The sequence below is a fragment of the Balaenoptera borealis genome (genome assembly GCF_965194805.1).
Source record: "Balaenoptera borealis genome assembly, chromosome: 8".
In the NCBI taxonomy this organism is placed as follows: Eukaryota; Metazoa; Chordata; class Mammalia; order Artiodactyla; family Balaenopteridae; genus Balaenoptera; species Balaenoptera borealis.
The window spans coordinates 69,969,725-69,995,014 of NC_138865.1; the positions used below are offsets into that span (position 1 = coordinate 69,969,725).

At 40.5% G+C, this 25,290-nt stretch overlaps 1 protein-coding gene across 6 annotated transcripts in view; it reads right to left on the minus strand.

Annotated features, from left to right (window-relative positions):
- Positions 1-25,290, minus strand: part of SMARCA2 (SWI/SNF related BAF chromatin remodeling complex subunit ATPase 2) — a 176,040-nt gene that overhangs the window by 86,755 nt on the left and 63,995 nt on the right. For all 6 annotated transcript variants that reach the window (XM_082403619.1, XM_082403620.1, XM_082403616.1 and 3 more), the window contains exons 15-23: positions 22,553-22,716; positions 21,124-21,190; positions 20,353-20,463; positions 17,475-17,717; positions 16,008-16,121; positions 7,560-7,667; positions 6,845-6,931; positions 3,368-3,414; positions 891-1,057 (exon numbers count right to left, since the gene is read on the minus strand). In XM_082403619.1, coding sequence (XP_082259745.1) covers positions 891-1,057; positions 3,368-3,414; positions 6,845-6,931; positions 7,560-7,667; positions 16,008-16,121; positions 17,475-17,717; positions 20,353-20,463; positions 21,124-21,190; positions 22,553-22,716 — 1,108 coding nt within the window. The remainder of the gene's footprint in view (positions 1-890; positions 1,058-3,367; positions 3,415-6,844; positions 6,932-7,559; positions 7,668-16,007; positions 16,122-17,474; positions 17,718-20,352; positions 20,464-21,123; positions 21,191-22,552; positions 22,717-25,290) is intronic.

Below are 25,290 nucleotides of genomic sequence, written 5' to 3' on the forward strand. Positions count from 1 at the left end.
TGGACTGAAAATAAAACAACACCTTTTAATGGAACATAAACTTTAAATTTCCCATTTGACAATAACTTGAATATTGCGTTGGATAAAAATTGGTATTAGTAACACCGTGCAGGAATTCAACACCAGCCTGCCTGTAAATCAGCTCCTATTCCTACTTAACAACTCTTTGAAAATGTTACCCCCTGTCATAGTATGAAAATTTTGATATCTTTAATCTCCAAAATGCTAGAGCTGCCATCGAAATCATATAGCAATTTAGGAAGTATCTATCCCTAAATTCGTATTTTCTTCCATTCTTATTTTCTGACTAATTTTTAAGGACATGGTTATTTAAATTTCACTCTTAAAATCAGGCCAATATTCTACACAGTTTGCAAAATCCAGGCAACAGTGAAGCCCTATCTCTTAACGTAGCATGTAGATATGTTCTATTTAGAAAAAGAGAGACGCTTCAACGATAGATATAATCTTAAATGAACTACAACAGTGTCACTGAAGAAAGGAGTCATAGCCTTTATCCCCTTAAAATATGCCTTCACAGAGAAAGCTAAAGGCTTATCAAAATATTCTATATGGTGCACAGGTAACAGACAAGCCTAAGGGCAAGGACAGTTTTAAATTTTAGTTTAGTTTGGTTTATTTTAATTGTGGTACTTATAAGTGATTCTAAGTCCATTTGTATTGGTTTGTATGTCGGATAAACAGCAGCACAAATAATTTCAGCTTATTTTAAGCTGGAGGATATAAAGAGAAGCTGCACCCCACCCTGCTAGTTAATTCTTCAAGAATTTTACCCCTCCTTTTGGCTGAGATTGGAATTGGATCTGAGTGCCCATTATCCCTGCACTCTGGGTTGTGTGGCTTCAGAGCCTAATTCCTTACACACTTACCATCAAGGCGCAGGTAAAGGAAGTTCCGAAAAGCAAAGTAATCCTCCATGATGGTCATGAGAGACGTCATCTGGCAGAAAAGCAGCACGCGGTGATTAGTCGCTCTCAATTTTGGCAGAATACGATCAAGTAGCTCAAACTTTCCTGAGGCCCGATACAGCTCAGCCCTGAACCCAAAAATGCAAAACAAGAAGACAGTATTACTGCTGTCTTCTTGAAGGATCCAGTAGAGCTTTGCTTTTCATATAGTGCCTTGTGCATAGTAAACATTCAATAAATAACTACAGAATGAATGAATGGATGAATGAATGAGTGAATGAGTATCCACTCCAAAGCAACTGAGACTATGGCATGGAAGAAATAAAATATATTTCTAGAAAACCCATAAAAAGTATATTATATACTCTAGGTATGATGACAGTTTCTAGAAAGAAAAGGAAACCTAATACTTTGACTCTCTCCCTCTGTCTTTCCTACACATGCATATATGTATATGTTGTCATTTCCTTAAATCCCTACTTATTAAGTACATAAAATTATTAATTTAGGGCACTTAAGATTCATTGAAATGCTTACTGAGCACCTACTATGTGCCAAGCACACTGCTGGGCATGTGTATAAGCAAAATAGAATCCCTGCCTTCCAAATGGGTAATTAACAACTTGTGATAAGTCCTAAAAAGAAAAATAGCAAGTTGCTATGAGCGATCATAGCAACATGTGACATCTTCTTTACATTAGAGCAGTGCTTGGCCAAACATCAGCCCCTGGACAGCTGTCTGTTTTTGTGAATAAAGTTTTATTGGAACACAGCCAGGCTCACTCATTTCTGTTTGCCTATGGCCTGCTTTCAAGCTACCATGGCAAAGTTGAGCAGGTGCGACAGAGACTTTTTGCCCAGCAAAGGTGAAAACATTTGAGATTTGGCCCTTTGCAGAAAAGAATTTGGCAGCCACTGGTTTAGAGCATCAAAGGTGACCCGCTAAAGAGCTAACAGTTTAGCTAAAACCTGAAATAAAGAGCAAAAGGCAGCCAGGTGAAAAAGGTGGGCTTAGGAGTGGAGAGGAGGAGATTCCAGGAAGTGGAAAGAGTATGTGCAAAGGCCCTGAGGAGTAAAAGAGCCTGGTGAGTCTAAAGAATGGAAAAAATGGTGTGTGTGGCTTAAGCTTAAGTCGGGGGGGGGGGTGTGCAGAGGGGGATGTTGGGCGACGAGAGCAGAGATGAAGAGGGTGGGAGGGGGGACAGATCCTGTAGGGCTCTATTAGTTTTAGTTTTAAGTGCAACAGAAAGCCAATGATGGGTTTTAAACAGGGGGGTGACGAGATATGACACCTTTTTAAAAGATCACCATGTACACTGTGAAGAATGGATTGGGGAGGGGACACAATCCTGGCTTACATAGAAATTCACATTAAAAAATACGATGATAGAGTGCTGTCATATAGAGAAGAATGTTAGTGAGTTCAAGTAGAGCTTTTCTCCTCCACAAGAAACCACTCTCCTCTTTATCAACAGGGATGTGTCATATTATTAAAACTTAGTTGTAGGGGTGATGTTGTTGGGAAAACTCCGCAGTGCATGTGCAGTCTAGTCTATAATACTGAAACGTATCATTGGTAGTTGATTTTATGACACATAGAACAGACATTTTCCAGTGTAAGTCTTCCCAACATCCATCCCCTATTCTGAGAACTGTCCTCCAAACACCCCCTGAGGCCATGTTTTCAATATGCAACCCTGGCCAACCTGATGGCACCAGGAGTGAACAAAGGACCGAGAGAAAAGGAGAAAAGGAGAGACAAAGGAGAGCCTGGTGGCATTGGTTTGGATGGCTTCCAATTCCTGGAGCTTAGTCCAGCAACACAGTCTGCCCTTGGGATCCAAGAATTGACCTCTTTATCCTAATAATAAAAATTTCCCTGGTACCACACAAGCAAAACAGAGACTTTCTATTAATGCAACATTCTGTTTTGTTGTGTTGCAGGCATGCATCTCTTCAATGTCCACTGCTAATGAAAAGTTATTTCTTATACAGACCATAGGCTAACAAATTACTGTCAAGGTGTATGTATGTATAGCAGATGAGACATTTTCCTCTCATACACGTTAATGTTAAATATAAACTTGAGACTTCATATGGTAAATTCGCTTTGAGCTCAAGCTACACTATTGGTTATAAGTAAGAACCCTTTGAAGCTCTGACAACGTTTTTAGAACACTAGGACACTGTTAAGTCTATTAAAGGAGATCTATGTCCTTTGAATAGCCACTTGCTCAAGGCATGTGGTAATTTATGCCAGTAAAGTAAAAGGAATGCTGATATCATTTTGGTTAACAACTTCTGTATTCTCTGCTAAGGAGAGAGGAGGGCTGAGGAGGCTGGCAGTATGTATTTGTGTGATAGGAAACACTTCAGAGAGAAAAGTTAGGGAGGACCAACAAACTATTTTTTGGAAGAAAAAAAAAATTAAGATTTACCCATTGATGACCCCATTTGAATAGCCCAGGTGTTCAGCAAAGGATTCCTTTAAAAGAGAGAGAAGAAAATGATTCTAAAAAACGGATCTGTAATTATTAACTTAATGATTATTCTCTTAGTGAGGTCATCCTATCTATTTCTAGAGCACAGTTAAATAAAATAATGAATAAGTAAGAAAACACTCGTTATACAATGAACCAGAAACTCAAAGTCTTTGAATTCAGACTATAGTTCTGCCAGAAATGTACCCCGTAAGTCTGCAAGTCTCTAGACTCTCACACTGAGATGATAGGGTTAGTTCACTCATCAAACAGTGATTAAGTGTTGACTGGCCCAGGGCTGTGGTAGGCAGGTACTGGGAATCCAGAAAAAAATGAAGTAGCTACCCCAAGGAGCTTAGAGTCTAGACCAAAGGAAGAGCTTAATACAAGCAAATCAAGATTAATATATACACATAAATACACTGTGGAAATATTTAACAGTAAAAGTAATGATTATTTATGTACTACAAACTGTAAATCTTAGTTTGGTGGAATCCTAACATCCCTTCCGTACTGTGATTTTCTGTATCATAAATAAGGCTCTAAATGTATACCACCCCTCAGGTGACCGGCTTCCACTTTTAAAACACAGAACTTAATTACAGAATTCCCTCCTCACTGATTCTGTGGAAGAAATAAGTTGCTGTTCTCCATGTGATTTTCGCATTCCTTCTTTATGGGAAGGGAGACCATCTGTGGGGAGGAGAGCACGTCACACCTTCACATTAACCACCAGCTGTCTCCCTTCTCTGCTCCCCTTCCTTCCCGGATCACTGAAGCTTTCCTCCAAGGGGACCAGATCTTCCCTTTGGGCTTTGCTCCCAAACATGCTCACCATTTATGGTAGGCCCAGCCCCTCCGGACGCTGCCCTGCCGGCAAAATTAACGCCAATGGACCTCAGCCAAAAACCTACCCTGACTCCAAGCCTACCCTTTCGTCTCTACAGGTGCCATTCCTGACTAGAGATTTAGGTCTCATCCGTCTCTCAGATAGTATGTGTTGATAGATGGTGATAAGGTCAGGTATCAGCAGCATTTTAAAAACACTGCTTTCATTTCTCTGGTGTGAAGATCCCCAGGGAGGCAGAGAGCCCAATCCAGAGAGTAGGTTTCTAGTATGAACAAAGAGTGTGTAAGCAAACAAAACGAAGACAAAAGCAAAATGCACACACCATCTCTGGTTCACAACTGTGATACCTTTGCAAATAACTGTGGGTCTCATTTCCAGGAATGTGCTCCTGAAAGTTCTTTACATTAAAAGAATTACGAATCAAAGTCTGTCTTTCTTCTGACTGCTACTTAAAATGTCAATGTGCAGGCAAAGGAGGACATGTTACTTAGACTTAGCTTCTTTGATCCACCCCCCTCCCCTCCCCAGGTGCTCCAGACAGAAGCTTGACATCCTCTCTCTACCTGACATGGCCCAGTGTGTCTCAAAGGTTCATTTTGGTACGATAACCAAAATGAAGTTAAGATTGACACCTAATTTTCATAATTTCTAAGTCCTCAAACTCCTCTATACTTTTACAAAGTAAATATCTTAAAATTATTTTTAGGAAAAATAAGATGGTGGGTGACAGGTTAATCTGACATGACCCCAATCATTTTCACCATTAGATCTTTTTTTTTTTGGCTCCTCCAACCCAACATGTACCCCCCACTAATTCATGGATACCTTACAGCCCATTTATCACATTATTGGTTTACCAGACACTTCATATGTTATTTTTTTTTTAAAGCTTATGCCCTTGCCAGTCGTATAATCTATTACCATCTGATGACAAGTCAAGTAACTATGAGTGACTTACACCAAGTCACAGTTAAAAGTGACCTGGGGGCTTCCCTGGTGGCGCAGTGGTTGAGAATCTGCCTGCCAGTGCAGGGGACACGGGTTCGAGCCCTGGTCTAGGAAGATCCCACATGCCGCGGAGCAACTGGGCCCGTGAGCCACAACTACTGAGCCTGCGCGTCTGGAGCCCGTGCTCCGCAACAAGAGAGGCCGCGATAGTGAGAGGCCCGCGCACCGCGATGAAGAGTGGCCCCCGCTTGCCGCAACTAGAGAAAGCCCTCGCACAGAAACGAAGACCCACCACAGCCAAAATTAAATAAATAAATAAATAAATTTAAAAAATAAATAAATAAAAAATAGAAGTCAGTAGTGCCTGACAGCCAGCATTAAAAAAAAAAAAAAAAAAAAGTGACCTGGGGTATAGACTTATTACCACACAGTGAATTCTCCTACTATGTGTCTAAATAGGCTTGTTGGTGGGACCTTCCCCTCCCTCCCTCCCTCCCTTTCTTCCTTCTTTCTTTTCTTCCTTCCTTCCTTCCATCCATCCTTCCTTCCTTTTACTGTTGTTGCTGTTGTCATTTTACTTATATCGAGGGCTTTTTACTCTATAAAGGAAGGGTTGCCTGTCCCTAAGGCAACAACAATGTCAGGAGTTTTTCTAATTTCCCACCACAGGTGGGATAGGACTCCAGGATAGGGATAGAGGTGCAATATATACTGTCACCTCACAAGCGCGATTACCAAAAACAAGGAAGAAAAAAATAATCTTCAAAGTCAAGAATATTTCAGTCTCATTTCCAGGAATATGCTCCTGAAAGTTAAATTCCTAGAACCTTCTATTTACTTATTGGTTAATAAGCTGGTGCAAACACGGAGCCTGCAGTGACTTGCCCACGCCTCCTGCTCATCTGTAGTGGAAAGTAAGCAGCGCCCTGGCAAATAACTGCCGCCAGGACCATATGCATCTGCGGCCACATTGAAAAGCGGAGGCTACAATCGTGGCTCCTTTTCCTTCCTGCTCAAGTCAATGGCTCCTACTGGGGTGAAATTGTCAATTTAGGAAACTCATTCACATGTAGCGAACAGGGCAGAATATGTCCTCTCCCCTAAAAATAGCTTCCTAGAGACCAGAGCCTCAGGATAAAAGCCTGTATCTACACTGTCATGAAAGAGGCCAGAAAGGAAAAATACAAATCTAAGTAACAGACTAAAGTCAGTGACTTTTACAGAGAACATCTTTCTGTTCAACGGGTATAAATACATTATTTTAATATTTTTCACAGCATCCTTCTGAGGAAGCTGGATGTATTTATCATTATCTTCCATTTCGGAGCTCCTACGATAACAAGGCAATTCACAGCACCTACCCAAACCCACATAATGAGCCATAGCTTACAGCATTTTCTCACTACTTGAAACTCCTGGTTATAAAATTCCAGATGCTCAAGTGTCTGGTGCCAATGAGAATCCATAACCAGAAAATTCATGTTTGTTAATTCTGCTCTTCAAGCTATCAGAGCACGTCGTTTCAACTTCCACACGTGTTAACCCTCTTTTATTTTTTATTAAAAAAAATTGTCTATGTAGTATTAGTAGGAATAACACAGTAAGGATCAGGGTCACGACAGAGAACGCAGACTTACCTCAATGTGCTGAAACATGTATGGGTGATTGCAGATTTTTCTCAACTGCATGATAGTGTTCATAAGTGTCTTAGCGCCTCCTTTCCCCTAAGAACAAGTAGAGGAGAGTGAAAATAGAAGTTATTAATTGATCAGGTATTTCCCATTAAAAAAAAAAAAAGGCTTCTATAGAAACAGCAAAGGGCCATAGGTCTTCTCGGTAACCTACACCTCTTGTGGTCCAAAGTTCCTGTTACTATTACATAGTTGTTCCTGAATTAGATATAACATCTTCCTTGTGACTAACTTATCCTAGAGGAGGGAATTATGCCCAGTGGATGGCTTTGAGAAATAACTGTCTATTCGCTAGGATTCACAGCTGTCTATTCCCTAGAAGCATGGAACAGACGCCCAGGGAATGAAACTGGATTGTGAAACCTTCCATAATGCCACCACACCCTTAGGCAGATATATTCCGTGCAGAACTGACATGAGCATAGCTAACTCTTTTGGTGATATGAACACCAAGACGGTGTTCGTTTCTAACTGCTCCTATGCAGTTTGCAGGTAAGAGGCTACGAGATTTTCTTCGGCAGCAACAAGAGCTCCCAAAAAAGCCCAGTAATTTGCTTCGACAAATCAGCATTAGCAGGGATGTTTCCCAGGAGTATCCAGCGTCACAGCCCCAAGAAGATACATGACGGCACCTTGAGTTGCAACATCTTCCGCAACGTACCTTCTTATCTTTCTCCGAACCGTCTGTGAGGAGGATCCCTTTGGCTTGCATATGGCGATACAGAATCTTCTGCAGAGCTGACATGTCACACTTGATCACATATTCAACCTGGGGAAAAAAGAACAGTAAGTAGAGCAGGAGAGAGAAGGTGCCTGTTCTAAGAAGACTGTTGAGACATGGCTGCTGGTGGCACTCCTGGAACCACAAAGGTATCTCTCTTCCCCTCTCTTGGATTCATGGAGGGGGTGGGGTGGGGTGGTGGTAGTGATGGAGAGGACCACAGTCATCACTACTAAAGGTACCATTATACTGTAGGGACCTTCAAAAGGTTGTATGTCATTGACCATTGACACTAGGGTCATGCTTTTGGAAATTTCTTGACTTGTTCCATATTAGAGAGAGAGAAAGAGAGAGAGAGGCTGGCAAACTGTTCAAATTCAAAGATGTTCAATACAGAGTATTTTCTTTTCTTTTTTTTTTATAGTATTTCCTCTGCTTCCCACCTATACCTCCTTTCCTATGAACAGAACAGTTTTAGGAAAAACAGTGCTTGGCCAATAACCTCTGATTTTCTTTGGAAAACATTTTCTAAATGGTCCTAGGTGGCTACTACCCCCAGTACTGATCTGAGAAGGAGATTCATAAGAGCCCTAGGTTGACTGTATGTAATTACCCTCTGCTTTTGAAGGATGAGTGGATACTACCCTAGTGAGGATAACAGGCAAAGGAGAGGAATTAATCCACAATTGGATGCAACTCTAGGACCATCTTCTTTAGAGGCAAGGCCTCATGTGCTTCCATTTTGAAATAACAGAAAAATCCAATTTAAAACAGTGAAAGGGAATTCATGTGCTGGTGGTTTCATACACACCTGCAATACTTCTCGCACGCTCCTAATGCACACAATCTGCCTTGGTTATTTCCTATTATTGTTTTTCTTTATTAAAAAAAATCCCCAGAATACAAATGTGAAATTTTCATAATAAACATCAGATTAATGCCTAGAAATCTGCAGAATGTGATTAAAAGCAAATCAGCAAGCTGCCTCATGTTTAACAAACTGATTAAAAATGATCAGGTTATTTTCAGCTCTGAGGGCCAGGGCGAGGAGGTCACAGATGAAGAGAAGTTGAATATTCATTTGATTGTTGCTTTAGAAGGAACCTGTCAGGCCAGCCAGAACCGCAATTAATAGCCTTTTGCTACTCGTTTTGATGCACCAAATCAGATTAGAGAAAGGTGGATTCTTCTGCAGAAAAGTTAAGAAAAGCAAGTGACCTGCCATAAACTTGTTTTAGTTTTTAATGACTTTCTTGGCCAGGGTGGAAAAAACATCTCCAAGTTTAATAAATAAGGATGCACTATTAGTACAGGCTTTGTGTTCCACAGACTTGATCCTGCATGTTTTTAAAGTACTTCGACTTTTTCAAGAGCTGTTAACTCTCCACGAAACTTGATCACGGTGTAGAAAAATGTTAAACAACTTCAGACTTTAACAAGCATAATGATAAAAATGACACCAAGGGCTAGTATTATTGAGTTCTTTCTATGGACCAGGCCCCGTGCAAAAATGCTTTATGTGCCTTCTCCCATTTCACTACACAAGAGCTGTAGGAGAGTTACATTTAGTGGTGTTCGAGTTTTATAGATAAGGAACCTGAGCATCAGAAAGGTTAAGTGACTGGGTTGAAACGATGCAGCTATTTAATGGTGCAGTTAGGATCGAACCAGACTCGACTTCCTTAAGCTCTACGCTAAGGATGACCACGGAGACTTTTAGGTTTCCCAGTTCTGCCCTGATGTTCATCTTCACCTGGGCCTCCCTGCCAGCCAGCTTGTGCACACTTTCCTGAATGTGGAAAGGAGGGCTGAGGCTTGCTTGTAAGTGCGTTAGGAGACAGAAGAACCAGAATGAGGGACTGGACCCTCAACCTCCTTCCCATCAGTTAGCTGCTGCTAAGAGCTGGAGGGGAGGGAGTTTGGGAAGCAGGAGGCATGCACGATGATGCCATGCAGATAGGAATGCCAAACACCCCCATAGGGGCCAAGTCAGCAGAGAAGCGAGCTCAACCCTAGAACCTGATGGCTGCTGTAGGAAGGAGATGTTCCCCCCAACCCTCCTCCCAAGCACCATTAGGGGGTACCAGAAGCTAGTTTGATACACATCATCAAAATCACCATCCTAAGTTTCACGACTATATTTTACGTTTGCTCCCTGTAACCTCCCAAAACAAGTCCAAGCTATTTTGTTTGTCTTTGTACTTTCCCCCAGGCCTGGGGTGAGGGTCCTTAGTCTTAGGGCTTCCTTTCCAAATTTTACTCTCCCCGAGGGCTCTCTGTAAGATCTTCCCCAATCATATCTATCAGCCAAAGTCAATCTGCCTTTTCATTTCCCGCAAAGAAGTGGTCATTAAACTTTTTTGATGGCAGTTCCTCACTAGGAAGACATGCTAAAGCGCCTCTTCCCAATACATGCCCATATATTTAACTATGAATTATATGCATGTGCGGACGTTAATGTCTCAAAACACAAGTTACCTTTAGGACAGGGGTCAATGTTAAAGGCAGTTGACTTATATCTACATTTCAAGAGGCCAATTTGATGACATCTCATTTTGGGGGTTATAATGGGGCTGGTGAAAACCCACACTAGGAACAGGAGAGGTGGCAGGACTGCCCTTTTCCTACCTTCCATCTGTGCTTACGTTATCTATCTTGTTTTCAACCTGCAATCCTCTGCAGAATCTTTTAAAGCCCTTCATTCATTCTGAGGGCCACGGGTGTCAGTTTAGTTAAAATGAGATCATCCTAAAAATCCTTTTACCTGGATACGGGGAAACCCGCCATGCTCACAGTAGGCAGAAAGCGAAGGAACCAGGCTGCGAGGGTGAGCGGATATCTGACGCCCCAGGTGGAGGTGTTCCCCCTCACACTCCCGCCCGGGATAACCGATACAGTCTAAGCAAGGTACCTTGACTTTCTGTTGTGCATACATACCGCATGGGTACCAGTGTCCATCTGTATGTTAACTTAATAAAGCTTAATTTTTTTTTATTTTTAAGAGAAAAAGTAATATAAATGGAAGCTCTAAAATCTTCCTCCCACACCTCAATGGATTACTAGTAAGCACCTCCCCACATACTCACACACGCCCCCTTGTGTGCTCTGGGGAATCCTGTCCTAAAGCTCTTGAATGCCTGGATCCTTCCTCCTGATGGGGTGGGTGATGCTGCCTTTCACTGTCATGCCATCGTTCAGCGACAGCTCACACCATGCCTCCAATTTCTGGTACAGCTCCTGCACCTTGCAGCCCCGCCCAAGCGCAGTGCAGTGCACAGAGCAAGCCGTCAGAGCTACGCATTGAGAAAAGGGCAGACGGAACAATTCGAAAGTAGACGTGCAGACTGACAGTGGCAAGGCGAGGAAAGTCTTTGTAATCATCACGCCATCTCAAACTCTGTTGGGTCTGGGTCACCCCCAAAAAACATGATGGTCCCTGATTAGAGCATGAATTTGAAAGTTCCTCAAAATATGCTGGTGCTGAAGGAAATAAAATCTATGACTCTTTAACAGGGATGATTCTCCCAACAAGTTAGGCTTCTGAGAGCCACTGGGACTATTATTTTGAAATTATATGTAAAATTGGGGTGTCAGCCTCATGGACATGACAGTTATCTCCTAAGACTCCTTATGTTAGTAATGATCAAACTGGTCCCTTCAGGGAGCTAAACTGGGTGGTTATATTGGCCCAGACTCTCCTCCCATATAACCCTGTAAAAGTTTTCAACCTTTATTCGTAGTTTCTCCCTAAACACGATTCCTCACTTATCATTTCCCTTCCAAAAGGAGGTATTATTAGATCAGTAAATCCAGACTACTGTGTGTGATATATTACCACTTTGTGAATTGAGATTTCCAAGATTAAATTTATGAAAGTCCCAGGTTCTAGAATCTATGGCAAGAGAGGAACAAAGTGATGATTAATTACATCAAGCATTCTAAATTTTTATATAATGAATGTAAAAGCTGCCCATCTAAACAATGCTTTTTTGTGGTTTTATACAGATTATATCAAAATCAGGGTCGATTTTAGGTAGGTCAACCTCTAGTTAATCTCAGACATCGTATACATATTTTAGCATATTTAGACACAGACACACACACACACACACACACACGTACAGCCAATGGTAAGTACAGTTGGTTCTTGATTATACAAAAGGGAAAGTCAGCACAGACAACCTCAAATGGGAGCTAAATCGAAAAATCAATTTTTCTTTAGCTTAAGTTAGGTTTTATGTAATCTCTTTTCCATGAATTGCCCTTCTTCCGTGAGTATAAGGAATGGATCTTATGCCAGCAGCTTGGTGGTGGTGTTGGGAGGGGCCTGGAGACAGTATATTCTCTTGCTCATTAGGTGTTTCATTAGACTCACTAAGTCATTAAATACTCATTGATTAAAACTAATTTTTATTAAATACTCATTCATTAAAACTAATTTTTCTATGAAGTAGAACTGCATTTATCAAACTGTGGCCCTTATATGCCTGCTTTGGTTTCATCTGAGGAAATACAGACTCCTGAGGTCACTCCCACTATACTAAGCAGAATTACTGGGGCTAGGGCTGGTACTTTGTATTTTTAAGAGTTTTTCTATCTGAAAACTCAACAATAAGAAAAGAAATAATTGGGAAAAAAATAGGCAAAAGATTTAAGCACCACTTGATCAAAGAAGAAACATGAATGCCAAATAAGCACATGAAGATGAGTCACAAGATATCAGCACACAATTACTGAAACGGCCAGCAGTGTTAAAAACTGAAAATATCAAGTATTGAGGAGAATGTGGAGGAACTGGAATGCTCATACATTGCTGGTGGGACTACAAAATGGTTCAGACTCCTTAGAAAACCACTCGGAAGTTTCTTATAAAGTTATGTGTACATTTACCATATGACCGAGCAATCCCACTCCTAGATATTTACTAAAATGAAATGAAAACCTATGTTCACACAAAAACCTATACACAAATGTTCATAGCAGACTTATGCATAACCATCAAAAACTAGAAACAACCCAAATTTCCTTCAGTTAAATGGATAAACAAACTCTGGTGCATCAATATAACAGAATATTATTCAACAATAAAAATGAACCAATTAATGATACATCCAACACCTTGGATGTATCTCAAATTCATTACACTAAATGAAAAACCAGATGCAAAAGGTCTGATGAGACATATTGTCTGATTTCTTTCATACAACATCCTGGAACAGGCAAAACTACAGGGATGGAGAACAAATTAGCGGTTGCATGAGGCAAAGGGTAGAGGGAGAGTTTGACTAAAAAGTGAGAGCACTAGGAAATTTTTGGTCGGGGGGACTGGGAGACAGAATTGTTCTGTATTTTGATTGTGGGTAGAGTTAACGTAGCTATGTATTTGTCAAAACTCAGAACTATACACCAAAAAGAGTGAATTTTATTATAGGTAAATTAAAAAATAAAATGGAAATCCACTTCCCTGATTCTTTTTCATGAAAACATTTGAGCATCACTTCTATAAAATATTTAGCCTTTTCCTGCCATCAGCCACAATTCCTTTCTAGATTCCTTATACAGCCTGAGAAAGACATATATGTTGTTTGTGGCTACAAGCAGATGGTGGCAGAAGAAAGCTTCTTACCCCCAAGGATGACACTTAAATGGCCAAATTTCCCCAGATTAAAAAAATCCTAACAAGGTAGAAAGAGCAAAGAGTGAAAACTGGCCAAAGCACATCAATAACAGCTACATACACATGCCAAGTGATTAGTTCCCCTACTCACCATGAAAAGATTATGAGGACAGAGATGGGGCGGGAACACAGAAAGTGCCAGAACCAGAGAACAGTGAGAAAGAACTTGAAGCGAATAGGGAAGCGGAACCAGAAGTCAGCAATAGAAATGGCAGTGTGAGTAGAAAGTAAGGACTCTGGTGATAGCAGTTGTCACCAGTTGAGCCCTTACCACGTGCCAGGCATAGTGTTATGAGTACTGCATCCATTCAATCCTCTTCTGTGAAGCAGGTATTGTCTATTTTCCAGTTCCTTGATGAGAACACTGACACCCACTGGGTTAAGAGACTTGCCCAAGCTCACACAGCTAGTATGAGACGGAGAATGCAGTGGGGACCCAGGTCCACTCTGACGGGCAGACCCCATGACTTCCACTCCACCAAGTTGCCTCCAGGTAAAGGTAGCTTATCCACAGATAATTCAGTCATACCTTGGAGACAGTGCAGGTTCAGTTCCAGACCAACAAAAGAAAGGGAATATGGTAATAAAGCAAGTCACAAGAATTTTTTGGTTTCCTAGCACATATAAGTTATGTTCACACCATACTATAGTCTATTAAGTGTGCAATAGCACTGTCTAAAACAATTGGACACACCTTAATCAAAAAATACTTTATTGCCAAAAAATGCTATCATCTGAGCCTTCAGTGAGTCATAATCTTTTTGCAATGGTACATCAAAGATCACTGATCACAGATCACCGTAACACATAAAACAATAATGAAAAAGCTTGAAATATTGCGAGAATTACCAAAACATGACATAGAGACATGAAATTAGCATATGCTGAAAAATGGTGCTGACAGACTTGCTCAATGCAGGGTTGCCACAAACCTTCAATTTGGGGGGAAAAAAACATGGTATCTATGAAGGGCAATGAAGCAAAGTGCAATAAAATGAGGTATGCCTGTATACCACACACAGGGTGTTTAACGTACCTCAAATATAAAAATCTGGATATTAAACAGTACATGTGTACTTTATGTCGGAAACATGCTCTTGAAAATCTAATCTTAAGTTTTTTTAAATTTATCAATACTCAGGAAGTTTTCTTGTGAAAAGAGCTGTGAAATAAATATTTTAGTAAAGTAACCAATCACCTCATAATCCCTATGCTGCAAAAGTTTGGATTCTAATACAGTGGATTTTCTTAAAACAGGGCATACTTTCAAGTTGTAATGTGTTTTTTAAATATCTATCTATATTAGCCATTCAGGACTGGCTAATACAGAGTAACGAGTAACAAGATTAAGAAGTTTTATGGAATGAATAAATGAAGAACTTCAGTTAATTGTCTTTTATTTTATAGCTCTTCTAAAGAAACAAAAGGAAGTATGGGACAAATTAAAATCTTTAACATTCCATCTCTATAACTTGCAGGATCTCAGTAACATTCAAGGCAGCCACATGACCACTGTACCCATTCCCCAGCTTATTCTGTAACTAAAGTCCATACTGAATAGAAAGGGGGTTACCCACAGATGCCAAGACCACACGAAGTCAAAGAAATATCAACAGCATTCAATCCCCAAGATGCATTCACTAGCAAAATAAAATACTTAGATATTTAGGTTTTTGCTGGGATGAGCATGGTATAAGAACTGTGTTAATATTTAATTTTTTTCCAACTGCTAATGAACAGGGCCTTAGGGATCAAAATTCTCTGTTAGCAAAGTGATCAACTTTGTATACTATCTTGCCAATCCCACTTAAAACTGAGCAGGATGAACCAATCTGTTCAAAAAATAGAGTCATTACACAGAAAAACACAATGATGCAAAACACACATTTCACAATTGGCTCCTCTAAAAAGAAAACTCACATCAAACTAACTCATGCAACGAACAGTGCACAATGCCAAACAATCTATCTTTAAGAGAATGAAACGTAGAACTCCAGTTGTGTGCGATTCCAAAATATGATCAAAAACATATTAAGCCAATACCCAAATCCAACCCAAAAATGTGGAGCTAAGGGCTTAAAAGACATTCTAAAGCACTGAAAAATCAGTGTCCAAAAAGTAATCTGAAAAATATTTCTTAAAATGTTCACAGGAACTTAAATTAGATGATGCGTCTGTAATTTGCAGGAACCCTATTTTTCACTTACTATCAGAACCATGACATCCCAAGCATCCAATATTAAACACATTACCGGGAAACCTGGCAAATGCTTACCAGGTCCCTTGATAATGATACAAGCCTCAAACTCAAAGCCTTATTTGGCTCAAAGCAGAACATTTCTACGGCGCCTGCAAGAGCGAACTCAACGAGGTTAGTAAAAAGAAAAAATCTAAAGTTAAAACAGAATGTTAATTCATGTAATGTTAAGTGAATGTAACTTAAAGCTAAAATGTAATGAGACTCAATGAATTTGGTTATTTTTTAAAATCTGCCCCCAAACTTTTGGAAAACAAGATGAAATGCTAAAATTTCCCTTCTCTCTCTACACTAAATCCCCTAGCACCCATCTAACAAAAAAAATCTTTAAGATATTTCCCAGTTACCTGGAACTAAAATACAAGCCTGCTGTTTCCGAAACACAATTTCAGGGGCAGGTACTCCAAATATATTGGCAGGGGAAGAAACCACAACTTTTGAATTTGCAACATACTTTTTCTGGAAGCTGGGATTCAACTTCTTTCTTCAGTCTCCTCAGTAAAAATGGTCTCAACACCTTATGCAGACGTCTGATGATCAATATAGTTTCTTCTTCATTTAAGTCCACCTATAAGAGAAACTTAGATGAATTTGATCTTTTTTTTTTTTAAAAGATCTTTCATACAATGACTCTTTATGTTACATTTATTATTGGTTTCAATATATGATTGAAATTTTATGTGCATTAAGGCTAGGTTTATACCCATCATGTACACCTCAGAATGCTGTTCCCACCTTCCTACCAGGTGGTAACAGAACAGCCTCTAAATGGGTGTCTTGGTCTGAATGCTGAGTTTTGTAGAAAATGGCCCAGAGCCATCAGTTTTAGATCAGGAGTGTTAACAGCTCAGAATTTTATGGGATATGATTGCAGTAAAGGCTGACTAAAGGCTGAGGTAGAACACGAGTAAAAGGGCAATAGTTAATGTGTTCTTCCTTCAAACTGAAGCATTAAGTTAGGCTCCTAACTCTGATTGTCTCAGATGCAGAAACATACCAAGGGAACAGGGCCTGAACCTGAAAAGAAGAATCTGAAGAGTGGATCCGGATTACGTCGGTAGGTTTCTAAGCCCCTCTGCCTGCATCCTCCTTTGCACTGCTCTGATCTTGTTCAAGTTCAGTCCTGTTTATATATAAATCCTTCGCTTTCTCTTTCACCTTCCTCTATTCACCTCTAGGGGGCAGAGCTGATTGACGCTACCTTCTCCAAATGGGCAAGCCAATGAATTCTTAATAAAAGGCTAATGTACCTATAACATCTCAAAATTAAAGGGCCAAACAGTTCCAACATAAATTTCCCTAAAGCATTTTAAGTGGCTTTTCGTTCCTATAGTGGAAGGAATGATAATAAGAAATTTGAAAATGGCTACTCCAGGGTTTGAGGAATATTTATATACACACAAGACTGAGGCTTACACTAAAACCTGAAAACAATGCATAAAGAAAATTAGTATAAACCAGTTCAGTTTTACATACAAACTCTTAATGTGGAAATAGTTTAAAGGGAAGCCCAAGTTTATAACAAGGAAATATTTCTTTTTAAGGTTTATATTCGGTTGGTTGAGTTGTGGTTAAATAGATTGAACAAATATCTCTGCATTTATCCTCCTTGTGGCCTGTAGCAGTTAAGCATTCCACCAGCCAGGAACACCCTCTGTTGGCCTGGTTAACACAGTGGCAAAAGACAATGGGATTAGGACACCCTAGATCCTAGATCCTACATCCATCACTAGATCCATTTTCTTTGGATGGAAAAATATCCCTGGAGTGAGAACATATACATCCACTGATTGGCTTCCTAATACTTTACAACAATGTAAACCACCCTATGGGTTTTCTGTGGCTCTAGTGTTCTCAGCTTTAGGTCTTTCCATTTCATTTCATTGTCATGCAGTGGGAAAAATAAAAGTTAGGCCAGTACCCTTTCTCCAGTCATGGCAAATGGAGCATTAAACCACTGCTCAAATGTGCTGCAGCTCTTAAAAATTGTGGGAAGGAGGAAGTTGAGGAGGGCCCAGAGTTCCGGGAGCTTATTCTGCAGGGGAGTCCCGGTCAAGAGGATCCTTCTGGGGGCCACGTAGTGAGTGTTCAGGACCTGAGTCAGCTTGCAGTGGTGATTCTTCATTCGGTGGCCTTCGTCCACTATCATATATTTCCACCGAATCTATAACACAAGAGGAAGGACCAACATGCGGTGAACAAGGGAAAACACAACTACTTCTAAGAGGCAAGTGGTGATGTGGAAAACCAAAGAACTCATGCTTGGTAAAAGCTATGACATGAGATTCCTTAGCATAAAAGAATCTTAACAGTCTATTTCCCATACCTGACAGATCATCGTGCACTATGTAGTAATGGAATGGAATAATAGAATGTGATTCCAAATTACCCTTTCACAAAGACGGAAACTTGGGCCCAGAATGAAATGGTTGGGCCAGGATTAGCTCCTGTGTCTCCCCATCCAATACTCCTTCTATTAATGTTATGTCATGACAGCTATGCCAGACTTAATGGCTCTGTTACCTCTGCTCATAGTAAGTACAGAATATAGCTCCTCACTTGAAGCAGAGGTTAATGACTGATTTCTCCAAGATGGCATCAGCAGGCACCTGCAGCGGAAGTACTCTGGCTTCATGCCCTTTTTCTATTGCCTTGGCTGACTACTACCTTCAGGGTTTGGCTCATGTTTTTTTTTTTTTTAATTTTTTTTTTTTAATTTGAACTTAGCTGCTAACATTTAGAAGTTGGAACATTTCACATAAAAATCTGGACATCCAGCTTCTTTTAAAACATTAGAAGATCTGGCAACCTGGACTCTCTGAGTTCATACATACTCCTTACCTGCCAGGTCTAGGACCCCGATTTCAAGATGTCTAAAATGAAAGGATAGACTTACTGGCAGAGAGGGCAGTGCTAAAATAGCATTCCTCTGTTTATGCCAAAACTTCAGAATTAAACACAATATATTCCCCCAGCATAACTATCACTTCAAAAATAAACAATGTGACCATACGACACGATCTTCCTTCCTAAGTCTACACACAGTCCCCTTCCCCTCTCACATCTGACCCTTCAGCCCTCTCCAAGGTCATTGTTTCTCAAAGTGAGAACAATGAGGAATATCCCACTAAGCCTATCCATTCCCCACAAAACAGTGGCAATGGCCAAGAAAAGCATCTGGTGCTCAGATGTCCCTGGATCCCGCTGAAAAGCTCTTAGAGAGCAGGGAGACGGCAAAGCGTTCTATAAAGTCCTCGCCTTCCTCATTAGAAGCACCAGTAAAGTCCCGGGAAAAGGAATAAAATCATCAGTCAGGCTGGGATGTTCGGGTAAAAGAAACTCCCAGAGTTTTAAAATTTGTTTCCTTCCTCTGCTACCTCTAAGAAAATTGCTTAAGAATAGTTAAAGTTGTACAATCAACTGTCCCAAAGTTACCAATAGCGTGAAAAAGAGGCCAGGAGATAAAAATGTATTTAAATCAATATTCTAAATCTACTTCCCTGCCTAATTTAGCTTATGAAATAATAAACAAGGAATCAGAGGCCTATGATTTTGCTATCGGGTCTACTACTAATTAGGTCTTCCACTCAGAAAAAAATTACTACCCCTTTCTAGAGCTTCATTTCTCCAGTGACAAATAAAAGCAATACACCTCATTACCAGGCGTCTCTGATGAATTTTGAAATACATATGCAGAAGACATGATATGAATTTCCTTAAAAGGATCTCAAATGTACAAACACATTCCCACAGTTATATTGAAAACACGTCATTCCTGACACTGCCAAATTCATCTTGGAGGATGAGGAAGAGGAACACAGTATTGTTGCTGGTGCCATCTCAATGATTAAACAAACCTCCCCTGGGAGCCCATTTCCTTTATGTTATTTCCTAGGATGCCACGAAGGGGACTCTCTATTTCCAGAGCAAAGGTTTAATGCAGAGATAGAACAGACCCCAGAAATAGTGATTCTGTTCAATTCTGGCCATAACTTAGTTTCAGATTATAGTGCTTTCAAAACACCACAGGGTAAAAGAAATTACTAAAGGAAAAAAAATTAAGTTTTCATGCTTCCTCTATGACAGAAACTACTCCCATCATTCTACATGAATATATTAGGAGACAAGATGATATAAATGGAAAAAAAAATTCTATTTTTTGGCTAAAGGACAACTTAGGACATACAAATCATCAGACATGTAGGTCACAGGTAGAAAACGACTCTTTCCCGGCTCTAAATAAATAGTCACAGAAAGAGCCCAGAGTAATTCAAACAATAATAGCCCATTATTTCACCAGGAAAAACATAAAACAGGAATAGCACAAAAACTGCAGCTTGGATAAACGTTCATATGGAGAAGACCATATGGAGAAATGCCTACTCATCTCTGGAGAGACAAAGACACAAGAGAAATGAAGTTACGCTGCTGACAATATCCCAGGGCAACAAAAACAATTATTTCTTCCACAAGCACGATATTCAGGGCTGTTGGAGAGAAAAAAAAGAGTTGAAGGAACCCAGGTGAATTCTTTTAAGAGATGTAAACCCATAAACTATGATAGGATAGGGTAGGTAAGAGTCCCAGGATCAGTGACATACAACAACAACCAAAATAAAACACAAAAAACCCCAGCATACATAAAATGAAAAACACATGACCAAAATATATCTGACTGAAAAAGAGAGAGACCAGCCATCTAACGAGCAAATTATACTAGTGCGTATAATTTGGGGAATACTTTACACTCCAGTTGCGATGGTCCATAATTAGAGATAAGAGAATTTTTTTAAACATACCTTTGCAAGAATGTGCTTGTCTTTTATAATGTACTCATAAGTAGTCAGGAGGACATTGAATTTGCCACTCCGTAACTGGGGGACGAGGGAGCGACGCATGGCAGGGGTGCCCTGAATGGGAAGAAAATACAGATGTATATTACCCGATGGAAGCAGGCGTGCGTTGTCTCTCACTACTCATGGCTTAATGGAGCCCAGGCATGTGACTAAGGACTGCACATACATGCAATTATCATATACAGATCCATTATCCAGGAAGAAAGTGCTTGGCAAAATTGCTCACACGTCTGGACACTTTTCAGACCTTTATGGAGAAGCTTTCCCACTGCAGACCGAGGGAAGGGGGGGGTGGGAAAGAAAAGGAAATTATGGTGACCCCAAGGTAGCAGAAAACCCGCTGCTCCGTTGAAAGGCTCCATTTCTACAGGAGCGTCCAGCAGGCGCCCGGGCGCCCGGGTAATTGCCTAACTTTGCAGGAACAGTGGGCATGGTAGCAGCACGCGGGATGTGTGATATTTGTCATTTGTATTACTCTCATCAGAAACCTCGCAATATGATAATTAACAATTTTCTTCTGCATTTCACTATCTGAAAGTAATTATGGTTTATTACAGTAATCTTCTTGGGATGATTAACTCTCACTGTTTAGTACATGATGTACATGACAAAACTTTACAACCAGATACAGTTCACAGATGTGCACAGGGAATGAAGAAAATAGGGTCTATATATAAACGTGGAAAAGCAAAAAATAAATACAGGATTCCAAACCTTGTAAGAAATTTTCACCACGGAAGGAGCCCATTTGTCAAATTCATACGTCCAGTTAGACAGAGTCCTATAGAACAAAAGAAAACAAAATACAGAGAGACATTTGTATAAAAATCTGTGATTAAAAAGATGCTCTTACTCACTTTTAGGCCTCACCTTGAAAGGGGCTAGAGAATATAAAATATCTCAACTGCATATTCATTTTAAAGGTGTGGAAATAAGAGATAAGTTAGAAATAAGCTGCCACAAAGCATGACAAGTTTGTTTGTGGGTTCACACGAAATCTCGTAAGAGAAAAAAAAATTAAAGAATGCATGAACATAGAGGGCAAAAAAAAATCTTAATTTTAATACTGAAAAACAGCAATTACCAGAGTGATTTGGGGACTCTTTAGAAACAGCCATATAAAGTTCAGAGAAAAGCTGAGTCAGGAAAAAGAAATGACAAAAGCACATGAAAATACTAAATAAATCTGTCAAGAGGGGGCAGGGGAAAAATACTAAATGCCTTAAAAGGCAAAATCCCTGAAAGCATCAATGTAATATATGAGTCAGAACATGCAAAACATAGATAATAACCAAAATATATGTTCAAGATGTAGATAATATGGAAAGGGTGTCTAAATACCATGGATTCAAATAATATGGATTAAACAGGTCTGCAAATAACTCTCATTTAGACAAAATTTGAAGGAAATACTAAAACAGAATATTTTTTCTCAAGGTCCAAGTGTGTAATTAGCACTGAGATCTAGAAGAGGCTCTCAGTGAACAGAACTGCAACCTCACACCCACAGTCAGAGACACACTCCCATCCAAGGAGGGCGGTTTTGAACAGGTATCCCTTCCCTCAGGGGTCTCCACTAAAGACCCACAAGGAGCCATGCAGTGGGCGAGGCACTGGGAATTTAACGGAGGACAGTGAAGACCCCTCCTTACAAAGCGACAAAATCACTGCAGATAAACTGCGAGTACTGAGGGCGGTTTAATGCAAAATTCATAGTTACGATTTTGCTTTAAGAGGGACACTAAAGGAAGATTTAAGAATATATAATTTTTGAATATATATAACTTTTGGAAATGGAAAGAGAAAAAAAATCAAAGAAATCTTAAAAAGAAATCAAAACCTTTCAGCTTCATGAGCCACTTCAGGCGTGATGAAGAATGCGACCCACTGCGCAGTGTGCAGGCTGTGTAGACCTAGACCGCAATGCTAAGGGCTGAAAAAAAATCACTTCATCCTGTGCTTATGTAGCCAATCAAAGGGTGGCAAGCGGGGTGGGAAAAGAAAACCTAAATCCGGATTATATGCTCTTGATAATCCCACTACAGGCTACAATTCTGCCTTAAGGGAAAAACAAGGACAAACTATGAATAGGGCAAGCTCCAACATAAAGAAAGATAACTGCGGAATAAACGGCTTTACTTACGAAAGGGGAACAATGATGAGATAGGGGCCATTGAGTCTTTTGTGCTCCATCAGATAAGTGATGAGTGCAATGGTCTGTATGGTCTTTCCCAGCCCCATTTCATCAGCTAAGATTCCGTTCAAATTGTTATTATACAGAGAAACCATCCATTCCAGGCCCTGGAGCTGAAATGAAGAGTAATTGCTTCAATTATCCAAGATCTGCACAGGTAATTAATACTAATACAACGCAAGTGAGGCTGCGACTTCTTAACTCCTCCTTAACTCCTCCGTGCTGTACGTCGGATTTCCCACAGTAGGAAAGTAGGGGAAGCACCAACACAAAGAGAATTTCATATATGAGCCTGTAATCACCCCTGATGCTTGGCAGGTGCTGAGTGCTAATCAGATTTAGAAATGATGGGCTGGAGCGTACTGGGGGGACTTTAAGCAGCTTTGCCGTTCATCCCTACTTAGCATTTCACAGTACATGACATTCTAGAATTATTATAAATGAAGAAAACCCACACGAAAATCCATTCCAACCACTCCAAGAACAGAAAGCCACCATGAGGATTAAAGAAAAACAAACCAGAAGGCAGGTTTGGCACAAAGATCACAGGTCATTAGAAACAGCCTTCTTGGTGATGAAGAGCCTCCCGGCCCCCCCGGGGTGGGATCCCCTCAAGCGAGGAAGCAGAGTGACCAGGGAGCCAGGGGCACCTGCTGGGCCCACAGGAGGGCACTTCCTGGCGGAGAAAGCTCCCAGGCACCACATGGAAACTTTGCAATGTAAGTGCTCCCCAAGGGCAGCTGACTGTCTGGAAACATGTTCAACATATTTTTAAAGTACAAAAGCACAGCACCAGAGACACAGCTTTGGATTTCCATGTTAAACACAAGACAGTCTGGGTGAAAATACAACATTGTTCAACTTCCCTCTCCAACCACTAATTCCCTTCCACCACCGTTATCACAGATTCTGGTTTACGTGATAGGATCATCTCTCCCTCTCTCTCTCTCTCTCTCTCTCTCTCTCTCTCTCTCTCTCTCTCTCTCTCTCCCTCGCTCTCTATATATATTTTCTATCTATCTATCTATTTATCTATATGTATATAATTGCTAAAGTCAATTTAGCTTGCTAATGAAGTTATGCTTAGGGAAATGTTAATTTTAATTTGGTTTACGTAAAAACAAAGCAAGTGATTCTTTTACTTTCAATATTTGTTAAATGGACCACGCAAGGAGCTATAGCAGATGGAAACCTAGGTATGTAATATGCATGCCTCCCTTCAGAAGCTTGCAGTCAAAGAGGAGCCGATAAGCCATTCACGCACCAAGACGCGGTTGGCAGTGCCAATGTCATACATATAAAATTGTACGGGCCAGAATTTTTCTTGGGAAGAGTACTGCAATGGTTTGAAGAAATACTTGGATAAGCCACTTAGGGTGCCTCATACCATGCAAGACTCCGAATCATCCTAAAGGTTTTTGCAGAAGAGCTGCAACACCAAGAAATGAGAGGAACAGAAAGAGGTCCCACGGGGATGCACAAAAGACATAGGGGCAGAAGGGGAATGCCAGGAACTCTTAGTGGTGGGTGGGCGGAGATGCACACCTGCAACATGATCCCGAGAGCACCAGACCTTTAGGAAAGTCAACTAAGTGCCAGAAACATTTGGACACTCAGTGGTAGTGGATTTTTTTTTTTTTTTAAATGAAAATCGGCAAAGGGGCTGAATTTTGCATCTGTCTTAATCCCAGATAAAACAGAAGCAGAAACTGGCAGCAGAGGGGACTAGAAATTCACAAAAAAAGTGGGAAGTGATTTGGACTTTCCTAGACCATGGAATTGGAGGGGTTGGGTATTGAGCCAAGCTTACGTGGCTTTCCAGGAAGCAGCAGGAAGGCCTCAGCTATGTCAAGGTTAAGTAACTATTTTCAACACAAAAACTTGTCAAGGAGCAAGACGACAGAAAGCTTACTCATGGATAGAGTGATCCGGGAAGGCTTTGAGCCACAATTTCAGTTGGTTTGTGAGAAATGAAAAAGATTTCATCAGGTAGATACGGATGGTCAGAGACCAGGAAGAAGAAACTCCATGAAGCAAAAACCCGGAGGTGGGCAGAGTAAGGTATGTTCAGGAAATCTACAGCAGCCCAGTAGAGGAAGAAGGCCATAAAATTCACATATGCAAGTAGGAGGAGGTAGGTTTGAGAAGACAGTGATAAAGAATGCTTTCAAAGGTGCTGGATGGCAGGAGGAAATCAATGTAGCGTTAAAAGTTATTCACGAATAATCTAACGATGCACCTGCCACATATAGACGTACAAGAGTTCATTAGAACCAACTACAAGTTAACATCTATGTCAGGGAGGTCAAATCAGATGAAAACAACTTTGAACTTCATGAAAGTAGCATGGTCTTTGGAGAAAACATGACCTTACTACAGCCAGAGCAGTGGTTCTCAAAGTGTGCTCCAGGGACTCCTGAGGGTCCCCAAAACCTTTTCAGGCGATCCACAAGGTCAAAATGATTTTCTTATTAACACTAAGGTATTATTTGCCTTTTATATTGTGTTGACATTTGCACGGATGATGCAAAAGCAGTAGTGGGTGTAAACTGCTGGCACTTTAACACAAATCAAGGCAGTACTGTAGTAGTAGCCTCTGTATCCTTCACCCTGATGCAATGGCAGCCAACATAGTGCCACGTTTTAGGAGTTTAGTGGATCCAAGTTCAAAGAGTTTGAGAACTGTT